The 15,966-nt window shown below is 36.9% G+C and overlaps 1 protein-coding gene across 3 annotated transcripts in view; it reads left to right on the forward strand.

Moving 5' to 3' along the window:
- Capr (Caprin) overlaps positions 1-15,966 on the forward strand; it is a 220,663-nt gene that overhangs the window by 77,952 nt on the left and 126,745 nt on the right. For all 3 annotated transcript variants that reach the window (XM_067145615.2, XM_067145617.2, XM_067145616.2), the window contains exon 5: positions 6,756-6,867. In XM_067145615.2, the coding sequence (XP_067001716.2) occupies positions 6,756-6,867 (112 nt within the window). The remainder of the gene's footprint in view (positions 1-6,755; positions 6,868-15,966) is intronic.

A 15,966-nucleotide genomic window follows, 5' to 3' on the forward strand; every position in this document is an offset into this window, starting at 1 on the left:
TAAAAATGTAAACAGACTCTGGGATGGCTTTAAAGAAATTGTTGAGGAATGCAAATACAGGTTTGTACCTATAAGGGAGGTAAGGAATGGTAAAAACCCACCTTATTATGTATGTATGTATGTACGTATGTTTAGTCATCAGCCCGAAGGCTGGTTGGATCCTCAACAGTTCCGCCATGAGCTGTCATAGTTGGCCTGGGCATCACTGAAGAGGCGTACTACGGAAATGAGGAGTGAGGTAGTTTCCCGTTGCTTTCCTCACCGAGCCAGAAGTTGCTATTACGTATCAGTCTGCCAAGCCCACTGAAATGCATGCACCAACCGACCCTATGAGCAATATTTTCACACCATTCATAGCAGGGACTGGCTGCGTAAGGAATGGCATTACTAGCATCGCTCATACCTCAGTCACTTTCATTTTGTCAAAGCCAAGGATAAGACAGAGACAGATCAATGAAAGTAACAAAATTGCTCTAGCCCATACCAGAAGACTTAGTGCACTGTAAACACTAGGTCCCACCAGCAAAGGCATCACCTTATTATAATAGAAAAATAAAGACTAAGAAGGAGGTGCAGACTGGAAAGGAATAGTTAGAAATGGCTGTGGAAGTAAGGAGAAATTGAAGGAACTTACTAGAAAAATGAATCTAGCAAAGAAGGCAGCTAAGGATAACATGATGGCAGGCATAATTGGCAGTCATACAAATTTTGGTGAAAAATGGAAGGGTATGTATAGGTATTTTAAGGCAGAAACAGGTTCCAAAAAGGACATTCCAGGAATAATTAATGAACAAGGGGAGTATGTGTGTGAGGATCTTCAAAAGGCAGAAGTATTCAGTCAGCAGTATGTAAAGATTGGTGGTTACAAGGAAAATGTTGAGATAGAGGAGACACTAAGGCAAATGAAATATTAAAATTTACAAATGATAACACTGACATTTACAATAAGATACAAAAGTTGAAAACTAGAAAAGCGGCTGGAATTGATCATATTTCTGGGGATTTATTAAAGACAATGGGTTTGGATATAGTACCATATCTGAGGTACTTATTTGATTATTGTTTGGTCGGAGGAGCTATACCAGATGAATGGAGAGTTGCTATTGTAGCCCCTGTGCATAAAGGAAAGGGTTATAGACATAAAGCTGAAAATTACAGGCCAGTAAGTTTGACATGCATTGTGTGTAAGCTTTGAGAAGGCATTCTTTCTGATTATATTAGACGTGTTTGTGAAATTAATAACTGGTTCAATAGAAGGCAGTTCGGTTTTAGGAAAGGTTATTCCACTGAAGCTCAACTTGTAGGATTCCGGCAAGATATAGCAGATATCATGGATTCTGGAGGTCAAATGGACTGTATCGCGATTTACCTGTCTAAAGCATTTGATAGGGTGCATCATGGGAGACTACTGGCAAAAATGAGTGCAATTGGACTAGACAAAAGAGTGACTGAATGGGTTGGTATATTTCTAGAAAATAGATCTCAGAGAATTAGAGTAGGTGAAGCTTTATCTGACCCTGTAATAATTAAGAGGGGAATTCCTCAAGGCAGTATTATCGGACCTTTGCTTTCTTATATATATAAATGATATGAGTAAAGGAGTGGAATCGGAGGTAAGGCTTTTTGCGGATGATGTAATTCTGTATAGATTAATAAATAATTTACACGATTCTGAGCAACTGCAACGTGACCTCGACAATGTTGTGAGATGGACAGCAGGCAATGGTATGTTGATAAACAGGGTTAAAAGTCAGGTTGTGAGTTTCACAGCTAGAAAAAGTCCTCTTAGTTTCAATTACTGCATTGATGGGGTGAAAGTTCCTTTTGGGGATCATTGTAAGTATCTAGGTGTTAATATGAGGAAAGACCATTGGGGTAATCACATAAATGGGATTGTAAATAAAGGGTACAGATCTCTGCACATGGGTGTTTAGGTGCTGTAGTAAGGATGTAAAGGAGAGGGCATATAAGTCTCTGGTAAGACCCCAACTAGAGTATGGTTCCAGTGTATGGGACCCTCACCAGGATTACCTGATTCAAGAGTTGGAAAAAATCCAAAGAATAGCAGCTCGATTTGTTCTGGGCGATTTCCGACAAAAGAGTAGTGTTACAAAAATGTTGCAATGTTTGAGTTGGGAAGATTTGAGAGAAAGAAGAAGAGCTGCTCGACTAAGTGGTATGTGATATACTAACAATTTGTTGGTTATTTTGATCCACTTTTCAATACAAATTAATAGTTCAATACGGGCCTAATAATGAGATTAGTTACATGTAATAAGTGATATGTTCCGAGCTGTCAGCGGAGAGATGGCGTGGAATGACATTAGTAGACGAATAAGTTTGAGTGGCGTTTATAAAAGTATGAAAGATCACAATATGAAGATAAAGTGGGAATTCAAGAGGACAAACTGGGGCAAATATTTATTTATAGGAAGGGGAGTTAGGGATTGGAATAATTTACCAAAGGAGACGTTTAATATATTTCCAATTTCTTTGAAATCATTTAGGAAAAGGCTAGGAAAACAACAGGTAGGTAATCTGCCACCTGGGCGACTGCCCTAAATGCAGATCAGGATTGATTGATTGATTGATTGACTGATTGATTGATTGATTGATTGATTGATTGAAAATCAAAGATAAGCTAAAAATTACAGATTTGGACAACATGTAATGAAGAAAGAAAGCAGAGTTCAACAAATAAAATAGAATAAAATTCGGAGCATATTGATAATGAGAAAGAGACAAAGTCATAATGAAAAAGTAAGATACAAACTGGTAAAATAAGCAATGCATAAAGAGAACACAATAAGTAATAAAGTAAATGGAAATTTAAGTATGGCCATAGAAGTGATCTATGTACATGAGTAAGAAGCTAAATATTATGTACATTGCACTATAATAATAATAATAATAATAATAATAATAATAATAATAATAGTAATAATACAAGAATAATAATCACAATCACACAACCTATCATACGTCGTCATACACACGAAACAATCAGCAGTATTCAACAGGTAATCTCTACATGCAGTCTTGAAATTTCGATATTGAGTTTGAGTTCCTAACAGCAGCTGGGAGTGAATTCCAAAGTCGTGACCCTGCCACAACAAAGGATCTGTTATATATTGAAGAGTGGTTGACTGGAATAGCGAGGGAAGTGCCAGATCTAGTGTTACAATTATGGAATGAGGATAATAAATGGAATTTTGAAGAGATGTATTTGGGTAGATTTTCTTTGAGTTTGATATATCATCGTAAGTACATGGAATTTCCGTCGCCTCTCGGGTTTCAATCAGGAACGAAATGTGTAGCAAGGGATTATGAGAGCTTCATAACTCAAGTTCAAAACAAATCGAAGACCAGAGTTCAAGGCTCGTTTAAGTTTCATGGTTTGTTCACGGGTTGCATCAATGAGGACAGTGTCGCATTAGTCAAGTATTGGTAGCATCAAAGTTTGGAGTAGTTTTATCTTTACGTCTTGCGGCAAAATGTCCCTATGTCGTTTCAGAGGGCCGGAGGAATAGTATAATTTTTATACATGATGTTTAATAATTTCTGAGAACTGATAATAATTGTTTGAGTTCTTTAGGGGTTGAGGAGGAGGGAGTTTTCACTGGCGTACACACAGAGTTGTTGAAAGAGTTAAAATCGCTTATTGCATTCGATATATCATTTATATTAACGTGGCAGTAAATTTGGAGGTCGTCGGCATAGAGGTGATATCTATTATACTTTATTTTAGAGGAGATGTCATTTATATAGAGGACAAACAAAACGGGACCAAGAACAGAACCTTGGGGGGTTCATGCCTTCCTGAGTCTCCACGGAGAAGCAGTATCTTGTACTGTAACACGTTGCATACGATCTGTAAGATATGCGGTGAAAACTTTTAAAGCAACATTACCAAAGAACGATTTGAGCTTCATCAGCAATTGTGGACGTTGGGATGAGTAGTCTATTTTTATTGTGTTACATGTTTGTGTAGGTTTCCTGTATATTTTATATGTGAAGTGATCATGCTTGGGAACAGATATGTCTAGATAATTTACAGTGTGGTCATCGTCAATTTCCATTGTAAATTTTATGTATGGGTCTATTGTGTTTTAAGATATATTATTTTAAAGTGTATCTATGCTTGGCAATGACAAGATCATAAGACTTCTTCTTCTCTGCCACAACAACACTATGCATATGTGCCCATTTCCACGTTCATCAAGACTGTGAATTTTGAATTGTATCTACATTCTTGTATACTACGAAGAATATTTCTTCTTCTCATATATTCCTACAGCTAAGTGAACTAATTTCTTACAACAAATGTGTTTTCCAGAAATTCTATAAAGTTCTTCATAGTTGCCACTAATGCTTTCACGGCCCGTACATATAGACATGATATTGTGTAGGCTTTTGGCCTTTTGCCGTGTCAAGAAAATGAGATGAATTTCTTAACGTTTTGCAGAAAACTGTGCTCTGTGTCCATAGAATAATTCTCGACTGTCCACGAGAAGGGCTTCTTAAACAATGAACCTTTTGAATTTGGAACGTTGTAATAGAAGTAGAAGTGGAAATGGTACGTTCGTTCACAACTAGATGGCCCCCAGAACGTGGCACAACGCTAGCGTTCAAAGTGGAAGCTGACCGAACCATCACAATCAGACTAAGCGGTACACATAACGTGTTTGTGTAACATATGACATGGTAAGACATAGACGTAAGCCTGGAATGAAACATATCACGAGGAGGAACGTACGAATTTGGAAAACACTGCGACGGAATAACAATAGTGAAGAGGGGGAAGGGAACTACCTGTGTAAATTCTTAATGGCAGGCAACCAGGTATTACTTAATTGATAGCCAGTGTCCCTGTTGAAATTATTAGGATTTCTACGTATATCCACAGCTTCCTGTATAATCCTGGACCTGTGGTGTCTAGTTTGGGTAAGAGCTCAAGCATCTTGGAACATGACATCGTGACCCGACGATAGAGGGTGCTCTGCTATTGCCGATTTGTCAGGCAAGTAGGCAGTTCCCTTCAATTCTTCCTTCTTTGAAATTTGCTTGGTTGTTTCGCTGGGATGTAGGGCTCTATGAATCTGCAAATCGCTGTAACCATTACCTTTAAACGCGACTTTGAGCGTGTCCATCCTCGTCTGGATATGTGATGGTTCACAGATTCGTCTTGACCTCTGGGCGAGTGTCGTGAGGATGCCCTGCTTTTGTGCTGAGTCATAGTGTCAAACTTATGTTTTAAGACCATCTTTAAAACAACTGTGTTTCAGATACTTTATTCTACACGCGAAACGGCTGAAGATGACCTTTAAATTGGTCGAAACTAGTCCTGTTAAATGTTTATTTAATAAATGCTATTTATTTTGTATTGAAAAGGTGGAATAACTCGCTTATTATTTTATTTGGTTTAAGGAAACTATGTGGAAAAATAAATTGTAATTGCCTTGTGTTTTTCAATAAATTAATTTAAATAAAAAATAAAATCCCGTTTATATTTGATTCCCATTGTACTTCGAACTTCTAGTGTTCTATTGCTCATTCCATATTATGTAACAGTGGACTTAGGCCTACCGCTCAGTTGCTGTGGACTTGTGGACTGCCATGTGGGTTTGTGACGTCATGCGGAATAGAGGGCTCACATGCACTTTCACGCTAATCCAGACCCCACTCGTGCCTGACACTATGTGGTGGTCAAGCTAATCTTTTGATGCAATTATTCTGACAATAATTATCATTTAATTTTACAGTATTTGCATGTTAATCTGGAGCACCCAGTGACTCAAATATGTATTAATATTATGTAATTAGCACATATCTAGGTTATTTTATCAACCAATCAATCACTACTGATCTGCATTTAGAGCAGTCACCCAGGTGGCAGATTCCCTATCTGTTGTTTTCTTAGGTTTTTCTTAAATGATTGTAAAGAAATTGGAAATTTAACATCTCCCTTGGTAAGTTATTCCAGTCCCGTGCTCTCTTTCCTATAAACAAAAATTAGACCCAATTTGTCCTTGAATTCCAACTTTATCTTCATATTGAGATCTTTTCCTACTTCTAAAGACACCACTCAAACTTATTCGTCTACTAATGTCATTCCACGCCATCTCTCCAACCGCTCGGAAACATACCACTTATTTCAAGTTAAAAATATCCTTAATTAGTAATCTTATAAGTACATACTACTTAATCATGCAGCTAGTCTCCTTTCTCCTATGTCTTCCCAGCCCAAACTTTGCAACATGTTTGTTGGGGACCCTCTCCTTTACATCCTTACTATACTACAACTGCAGCACTAAAGCATTCTAACATTGGAAAACAGTTCCGTACCTGCCGAACTTCAAAAAGAGTTTTTTTTAAGAGACTATGGGAACCTTGCATCACCCACAATCCGATGCCAAAAAATCACACTGGCAAACAGTAGCCTATGTAACAGAAAATATCAAACTTTCCTTGATTCAATAATCCATATAAACGGTTCCCAAAATTAAGATAATTGTATTTCTTAATGATATTAAAATAACAAACTTTGAATTATCGCATTATGCCTTATCTTAATGATAACCAACATGGCAAATTAAACTAACTTATAGAAAGATGCACAACCTCTGGTACTGTTAGAAAACATAGAACTCTTAATGCCACTTTTTGAGAAAAGAAATATTGATGAAAAAGTGCAGTCATGGATAACTTTAATTTTTTATTCAAAATGAGCAAGTTTGGTGTATTTTCATTGGCAGGTGGCTGAGGCAGTTGTCCCAGTTGCTTCAGAGGAAACAACAGAGGAAGAGGAATACGTTATTGAAGGACAGGCGGTTGTAGTGCCTTCAGAAACGCCAGCATATCCTCCAGGTTAGTTAGAAAGTCCTGTGTTGCAGGAAGCACCATCTTTGACTATTTTGAAATTGTTGGATTATGCCTAGCTTTTACACTATTTTGTTTGTGTTAATCTTGATAAATCCTTAATGTCTGCCACCCGTTTTTATTCCTGGAAGTTGTGGGATGTAGAAGTTCCAAAATGTACTTCAGAATTGTTTAATTATTGTAAAAATATACTGTATTTCACCACATAATAGTCACCACCACATAATCATTGCATCCTTTATTTTCAATACAGTAATTGGATTGTATTTCATTGCATAATCTTCACGTATTCAAATTTTATTCATCAAGCTGCTTAAAAGGTAAACGGACTGTGATGTAAATTGTATATGAATGCGCAATTTAAATACTTGCACAGCCGGTGGGCAGTTAAGCAGCGTAATCGTATTTGTGAGATGGCACACAGCGTATTAACTACACTGGTATGTGTGACGCATGGCTTATCAGTATTTTGACAATATGGTCGTGAGACGGTGTACAATTTATTCACCACTGACATTATGTTTTGTCTTTTGAAATACATAAGGCTGTAAGTTATCGCTTGTTGGTAATGCCGCCGGGAAATACTGGAACCGCACATACTTTTTTTTTGCTTTCTAAGCCTTACAACCAGGGGTGCACTGGTATCAGAAGGCACAGTAAAACAGCAACAAAATAATTCACTAAGAATCAAATTCACGAAAAAATATATTTAATACTCTTGTTCTTATTGGTGGTAAACTTTGAAATGAATGAGTTCTTTTTTCTTAACATTGCCATGTAACCAGCCTCGTGGTCTGCTCTAATACTTAATGAAATGTTCTGGTTTTGGGAAATTTAAGAGTAGGTACACCCACGGATTGCAACCCTTGTACTTCTCCTCAAGTGGGCTTCTCCACGTCCTGGGGGTATGTAGGATTTTTCCGTATCGTGTTTATTAGGTACTCTTGCGGAGGTATAGATTGCTCTGGAATGTACAGATGCATGCGTTTGTTTGTGAATGATGTAACTACTGTTCACTTGTGCTTGAAATTAGTTTTATTTTCCTTTTTGTAGAAATATTTTATTTTTGAATGCAATAATATTGAACAGTTATGTGCAGTAATTTCATAGTAATACATTAATGTGTGAAGCATTTAACTGTGATTATGGGCAGTTATAAAAGCTATTCTGTGAGATTCAAGCTAAACGTAATTGAAATAGAGCTTCGGAAAGACAATTTCTCAGTGAGTGGAAAGTTGGCGCGTGACTGGTGGAAATTAAGACATGCTAAAAAACACACAGTACTGGTAAGAGCACTCTGGTGGAATTCCCACCATTACTGCAGGGAGAGTGCATCCCGCTGGGGTTAAGACTTGCGCTACAATTATGGCAGAAATGCATTGTGTCATCAAGATATCAACAAATTAATTTGTGTGTTATACACACACACACACACACACCACGGCCTTTTCGAGACAAAGAAAATGAAAAAAATCTTGCATAAAAGACCCCACCAATGTAATTCGTTGGAGAACGATTCTGCTACGAAGTGGGTACAAGCCTTACTGCAGCCCCAATGACGACACACAAATTTGTGAACAGTTTCGTCCGTACGATCCGCGCAGTGCATACACATGTCAAATTCATGCGGTATATCTGTTTTGTAGTTGTCCATCTCCTTAGTGTAGTCCTACTGCAGCTCTGATGACGTTGCACAAATAGGTGAATAGTTTCATGTTCGATCCACACATTGCAAGCATGCTATATGTCAGTTTTTGTAGTTAAGAATGTTAGTCAGTGTATTGGTAAGCACAATAAGCTGCCGTTCTCGGGAGCCTGAGTTTGTTTCCCGGTACCGTACTGCCAGAGATTTACGAATGGTAGGAAGGTTGATATGCGATAAAATGGTATGTGCAGCTCCTCTCTATTGGGGGCTTATCTAAAAGAAGCTGCACCAGCTTAGGATGAGGAAACTAGTTTACTTTAGTTAAACAGTATTCACGGTTGTTGCTGTTAATATAGCAGGCATGGTCATTAACGAAATGATCATTTAATATCTTGTAACTCGGGCGAATATACGTCATTTTTGGAGAGAAGTAGGTTTAAGACTTGATCAAAATACAATCATAAGTTGTTTTACTCTCCAACCTACCTACCAAAAAATAATGTTATTCACTTTACTTCTCAACTACTTTCACGATTTTCGGAGATGCCAAACAAAACATACTATGCGTTATAAAAAAGTTGAGACAACAAACGTACGAAATTAAACATTATGATAATAAAATGCATTATAGCCATGGTAAGCTTTGCTGTTTCTAATTTATTCCATCGTGGAACTTCTGGTACTATCTGGGCACTTGATAGCATACCTAACCTAAACAATGCAGTCTCTCTTTTCTTAAGTACAGCTGTTGAGGTAAATACTGATGTGAAATGTAGAGAACAAGCCTGAAATATACTTAAAAATAAGTTGGCTTTTAACAGCCACAGTTGTCCAAAGAATGCTTCCAGTCACTATGTTCTACATTCAGAAGTATAATTTGTAGCATACACTACTTATCATCTGGTGGCTTGGTGCACTTTCTACAGCGTGGCTTTATTCGGAAGGGGTGGCTTATGCTTTACGTACTACAGCTGGGAGTAACAGAAACAGTTCGCGAATAGATTCTCACTTTTTGAATTCTATAGTCTAGAACAAAGGACGGAATCTCAAATGCTCTCGATGGCAGTGAAGATGGTCATTTTGGAATGGCGACACGCTGTTAGCAGGGAAGTCAGTAGTTCAAGGCAACGATAATTCAAATGAAAGCAGTGATCAGGTTTACTGTGTGGTGGGCGTACTGCTTACAGAGACAAATGACTGGCCATTAAGTTCTTTTGATTAATATTCCATAATACACTAATACGAACTTTGCGTGTGTTGTGCTACTATTCAGAAGATTGTGCCTTACTTCTTATAAGTGACTGACCTTCTCCTTCTTCTAGATCTTACAGTACCAATCCCCATTATCTTATATTGCCTCTTCAACTGTTTTTGTGAAACATTCATTCTTTAATTTCTTATTTACCTATGCATAGTTTTTGAATTTTGTTCGGCTGATGACCCAGATTGGGGTCGAAACCGGTACCGCTTCCGCTTATAATTAAATAGGAATGTAACACTACATTTCTTATTTATTTGTATTGAATAGGTTGATCTACGTTATTTATTATTTCAATTTAATTGTGATACATTTCAATACGGAACATCATGAAATTTTTATCTTTTAATATATATTGCATGCGATCGATTACCTTTGGTATCGTTTCCTCACTATGTCCACTAGCGAGTTCTCTCGCCGACATTCGAAGGTGATGTCTGAGTCGATTAGTAATACCGTCGACTGCCATTCTATAAAGAAAAATTCGAAATGAAAGAGAACATGTTTTTATAATAAATGCTTAAATAACATGTCTGATAATAGTTAAGTAAATACTGCAATTTAGTAAGAATGGGATACACGTCAAGATATGGCGGAGTGCAGATTTCAGAGGTTAGTTTATACCTTTTCGCGTCTGGTTAAATTACAGAAAGACTACTATGTTAATTCATAGCGAGAAGGTTATCATTTCTCTACTGGCGCTTGAAGTATGTGTTCATCATACGTATAGTACGATTAAGGTAGGATAGGTGACTCTTTGAATAAGAAAACTGAAAAAAGTTTCCCACAAAATGCGATCGATTATCTTTGGTACGGTATAGTTTTCTTGCTGTGTGCATTTGCGAGGTATCTCGTCGACAATCAAAAGCTATACTAGAGTCCATTAGTAATGTCCGTCGACTGCTGTTCTCTGAAGAAAATTCGAAACGAAAGAAACTAATATGCCTTCATAATGCGTGAATAACGTGGCCGATAACAGTTGTTAATTTGTTAAAAATAAAGGCTGAAGTAAACTATCTCTTAATTTAAAGTTATATACTGAAATTAAGTAAGAATATCATACACCTCAAGATATGGCAGAGTACATCATTGATTTCAGAGGATAGTTCATACTGTCTCACGTCTAGTTAAATTTTGGAAAGGCTATTCCCATGTAAATTTTTAGCGAAGAGGTTATAATTTCTCTGCATGCGTTTGAAATATGTTTTCACGGTATATATACGGTGAGGTTAGGTGGCTCTGTTTGAAAAAGAAAACTGAAATGTTTGCCACAGAAGCCTCAGGAGTAATACCGTATTTCTCCAAATCCAAAACGACTGTTTTTCTCTCAGAATCGTATGCGAAAAATCAAGGGTTGTCTTGCATTCGTGGCCTAACAGTCATGAACATCACTCGCAAATACTGTGGTAACCACGCTGCTTCTTTCCCCCCCCCCCCCCCCGCGCAGACACAAAACCCCTTGACAATAAACGACCTCCTCTTTATTATACTTATTAAGAGATAAGAATTTCATATTGTTCCATATTGAAGTGAGTTTACATTCCTATTTAATTAAAATTGGTACCGGTTTCGACCAGTATTTTTGGTCATCACCCGATCACAAATAGGTGTAAAACCATGCACAGATAAATAAATTGCGAAGTATAAAGAATTCTGTAGGTTGCTGATAGTGAAGCACTAAAATCTTTAGGGAGTAATGTGGGTTGAAAGATGCACAGGTAAAAATTTGAAGTTATGATACTGTCAGATGCAGTTTATGAAGCACTAGAACATAGTTTATAAGGCACTGTTCAATTTTAAGGATACTGCATGTCAATCATAAACGTTAGTAAGACACAAGCGTTAGAGAGCATTGTACGGGAAGAAGTCCATAATCAAATAAGTATCCAAATATAGTACTGAACAAATTCTTGAAAAGTTAAATTGCAGTTTGAGACGGTGTATAATTTTAGGGAATAGTACTGCCCGTTGATAGATCCAAAAATTATGAAGAAGTCGCCGATCAAATACACAAATGTATTACGGAGCAAATTCCCGAAGAGTAGATCAGCACTGTGCTTCTAAAAGTCTCTTAATTTAGATGTGTTAGAGAGTGCTGTGTGTGAAGAAGTCCAGAATCAAATACGTATCTAAATGTAGCACGGAGTAAATTATTGAAGAGTTCAGCTGCAGTTCATGATGCACTGTATAATTTTAGGAATTAGCACTGCTTGTCGATAGATCCCAAAATTATGAAGAAAGTCGCAGATCAAATATATAAATATATTACGGAGCAAGTTCTAGAAGAGTAGATCAGCACTGCGCTTCCAAACGTTTTGTAAGTTAGATCAATGAAGTTATTAAAACATATGACATAGAGAAAAAACAATTATCAAGGGGAAAAAAATACTAAAAAGCGCCATGTTCGAACAGCTGAGGAGCGTAATGACTTGGCATGAGATATATTTGAAGGTAAGAGTTGAGGTCGAACTTACAATAGCGTAAAATATAAATTTGGAAGTTAGAGTGGTCAAAATCATGAGAGATGTTAGAAAATGTGATTCAAATGGGAGAATGAAAAGAGGAATGTAATGAGGAAAGAAATAGTTGAAGCAGAAGAATAATGAATAAAATAAATGTAAGAATAGGGAAATAAATGAGGTGATGTAGTTTAAAGTGGATCAGGAGGGTGGGTTATAGGAAGTGGAAAATGGTGGGAACTATATAAGGACTGTAATATTGAATTTGGATTTGTAAATTTAACATTTTTGAAAAAGCAGATTAAGAAGTCTAATAAAATATTAGGATTTTCAGAAATGGCATTTAAATTCAAATTGGGGTTGAAGTATTGGTCAAGATGAATAAAACAATTTTCAGTAGTGTATAGAAGGGGGCCCGTGTTAATAATTTTAAGTATTTTTATGTCTTTATTAATATGGGTGAGATTATTATTAGAATCTTGTACAGTCGAACCTGCCCTCACGGACACCTCCCTAAACGGACAATTTTCCTCGGAACCGATTTAATTTTACATAAGACAAGCATTAAATTGGCCTCATTTAAGCGGGCACCTTGAACTCCGGACAGCGGACATCGCCATTTGTCCCGTACAGTTGATTCAAGTGGACACTTTACACATTGCAGGACAATTTATTACGCTGGACCACATGCCATCCTTTGTTTTAAAATCATTCTTCAGACATAAGAAAATCCCTTTTGAATGTTTGTACTATTTCGAGTGCAAGGGGAGAGAATGTACATCGGAATGGAGTTCTACCTAGTGGTGTATAGGCCTATTCCGAGAATTCTAATCGCCCAGAAATGCTGTCAGAGACTGTTGACTCACAAGTTACATGGGGATTTTCTTCCCTTCTTGCATCATTCTATTCATAACTCGGAGTGTCGCTGATAAGGTCGAGCTCAGGTAGTCAACTTGAAAAGGTAAAGACAGTACAGGCGCCAATTATTGAGACAGAAATACCGTAGCATTTCAGTTGTCTGTTAAACATGAGTAACAAGGGATTACTTCACGAAGCTGAAATGTTTGTAAATGATGTCAAATCGGTTATAATAATTCTCTATGAAATACTAACACAGAAATGACAAAGATAATAAAAATAAAGATATGTATGCTTATATTTAAGGTGTTACGTTCTTTAACGTTTCGATTATTTTTTACAAACTTGTTTTAGCGGACACCTCTTGTAACGGACATTTTTCCTCGGAACCAACGGTGTTCGCAGAAGGGAGGTTCGACTGTATGTGTTGTCCTATTGCAGAGAATCTGTTGTATTTTATGGCATTGATGTGTTCAGAGTATGATATTAGTTACGTCCTGTCTGTCCAATATATGAAGAGCTACAGTTATTGCAGTGGAATCTATACACACCAGATATAGAAAAAAACATTTGATTTATTAATTGATTTAGAGTTGTGTAATACATCAAGATTTCTGTTATATCTACCAGATATTTTGCTTTAGCTATACAGAATAGACATTAGATTGGTCAAGTGGTATATGGGAAGTGTGTTCTGGTTTATTAGTGTTGCAGTAGTAAGTGGTTGACTACTATAACATAAACATAAAAAAGCAGCAAGGAGAAAAATGTATGTATTCTCTTGTACAATTTTGTTAGGAGACTAAGGCAGGGAAGGTTGTGAATCAAAAGCGTAATTGATCAGGTGCCAGTCCAATTCTAGAAGCCAGTCGTAAAAAGTTGCACCAAGATCATTCCACGATATCAAGTTAGATGCATGTGGACACTGGCCTCAGTATGGAATGAAGATAGGCCAATGTAAATTTTGTCCTAGTGGAATCACCCAGCTGACCTGCTCTAAATGCGGAGTTAATTTATGCTTGACAGGAGCTAAGAACTGCTTCTTCCAGTTTCAAACCAAATATTTGAGGAAACATTACATTTTGATGCATGATTTACTGCTCTATTCACTTTTGTAGAATTATATGAGACAATGTCAGATATAGCTTAGTTTGTATGCCAGATATAATTTTGTGTACAGAACAACATCATGTAAATTGCTCTGTGAAATATTTGTTGCATTTGAGTGTTACCACAGGCTCCCAGTGTTAAACAAGAGCAACATGCTGGATTTTCTAAATTTATTGGGAAATTTTGAAAATGTTGTCACTGTGTTATAAAACTACTGTTCTAAAGGAGAAAAAAATATTCTCCCAGAAATAATAATTTGGGGCTGAAAGGATAGAAGAGATTTTTCCAGGCCATTACTGCTTCTTTGCCCAGTCGACTGAGTGGTAATAAGAGGGTTGGCAGACCTGACACTGATTTGTGTTTGTTTCTTGTTTTATTTGTAGTCTCTGGCACATTTTATTTTCTTGTTTAATCTTTGAACGTTTGGCGCTGTACGAGTCTTTGCTGATTAGTCCTAGTGTTCACAGTTTCTTTTGGTATGGGCTAGAACAAATTTGTTACTTTCATTCATGTCTGTCTCAACCTTGACTTTCACACTATGAAAGTGACTGAGGAATGAGCAATACTAGTAATGCCATTCCTTACATAGCCAGTGCCTGTTATGAATGGTGTGAAAATGTCAATCATAGGGTCGATTGGTGCATGTATTTTGGTGGACTTGGCAGACTAATAATGTAATAGTAATTTTTTGCTTTGTGAGGAAAGCACTAGGGAACCACCTCATCCTGATTTCCCTAGTATGTCTCTTCAGTGACACCTAGGCCACCTATGACAGCTTATGTGTGAAGCTGTTGAGGATCAAACCACCCTTGAAATACTCAATATACTCTGTGCATGGTAATGTCTAACCGTCTTACTAATAAAAAGTCGTTATACAGTTGCTTAACTCTTGTTTAGTTATATAGTGAATAAACCCTGTATAAGCGTTTTACATTTTTCTTACTAATAAATGAGGTATACGCATTGTATTACTATACAGCATGTATACACTCGTTCCAAGGTGTAGGAATGTCTTCCTGCAGTTCACTGACGTATTTCGCACGTTCACCGCCTTTATGATCGCTTCTGCTGGTTATCTACAAGCAAAACTTTCCGGAAAGTCGCCCAGTAGCACGGCATATCGAAAAGGCAGTGGCAACACTTAAGTGACACAGCTGGAAATTGCTTATACTGATATCAACATTTCTTCAGCTTGCTTGTGTAATGAACGCCAAAAAAAGGAATGGAAAGGCTTAAGAAAACTTCAATAGCTCCTAACTGGGATAGTACGGAAAACTTAAGCAATTGTAATTGAATCGGCGAGTTGAAAAGGGTACACATTCCAAAATCCTTACTTTTCAGGAGAAAGGAAAACCTGTTTTGTAGCTAAACGAAAGGTTTGATCAAAAAAGTTTCTATTAGGCATTTATACATCATATTTCTGCATATTCAGCTACAAAGTATGGAAATCGTATTACGTATGGTTTTCAAGTTATGCCATTTTTTATCTCTAGGAATATGTTCCCTTTTATAGGAACGGTACTCAAATTTGAGAAAGATCTTTGTAGGGGCAGATAATGTATAATAAACTCGCGCTATCAAGAGTCTATTAAGCAGTAACACATTATTATACAAAAATACGCCCAACCATCATTTGTTTTATAGTTATTCATTGTCATTCCGTCTTTCTAAAGTGTTTTGCTTTACGAAGATGTCTAGCCTCCATAACCTCTGAATGGTGTATGTCTTCTATGTTTAAAATATCGTGAAGATCGTTA

Source organism: Anabrus simplex, chromosome 4 (genome assembly GCF_040414725.1).
Source record: "Anabrus simplex isolate iqAnaSimp1 chromosome 4, ASM4041472v1, whole genome shotgun sequence".
NCBI lineage: Eukaryota > Metazoa > Arthropoda > Insecta > Orthoptera > Tettigoniidae > Anabrus > Anabrus simplex.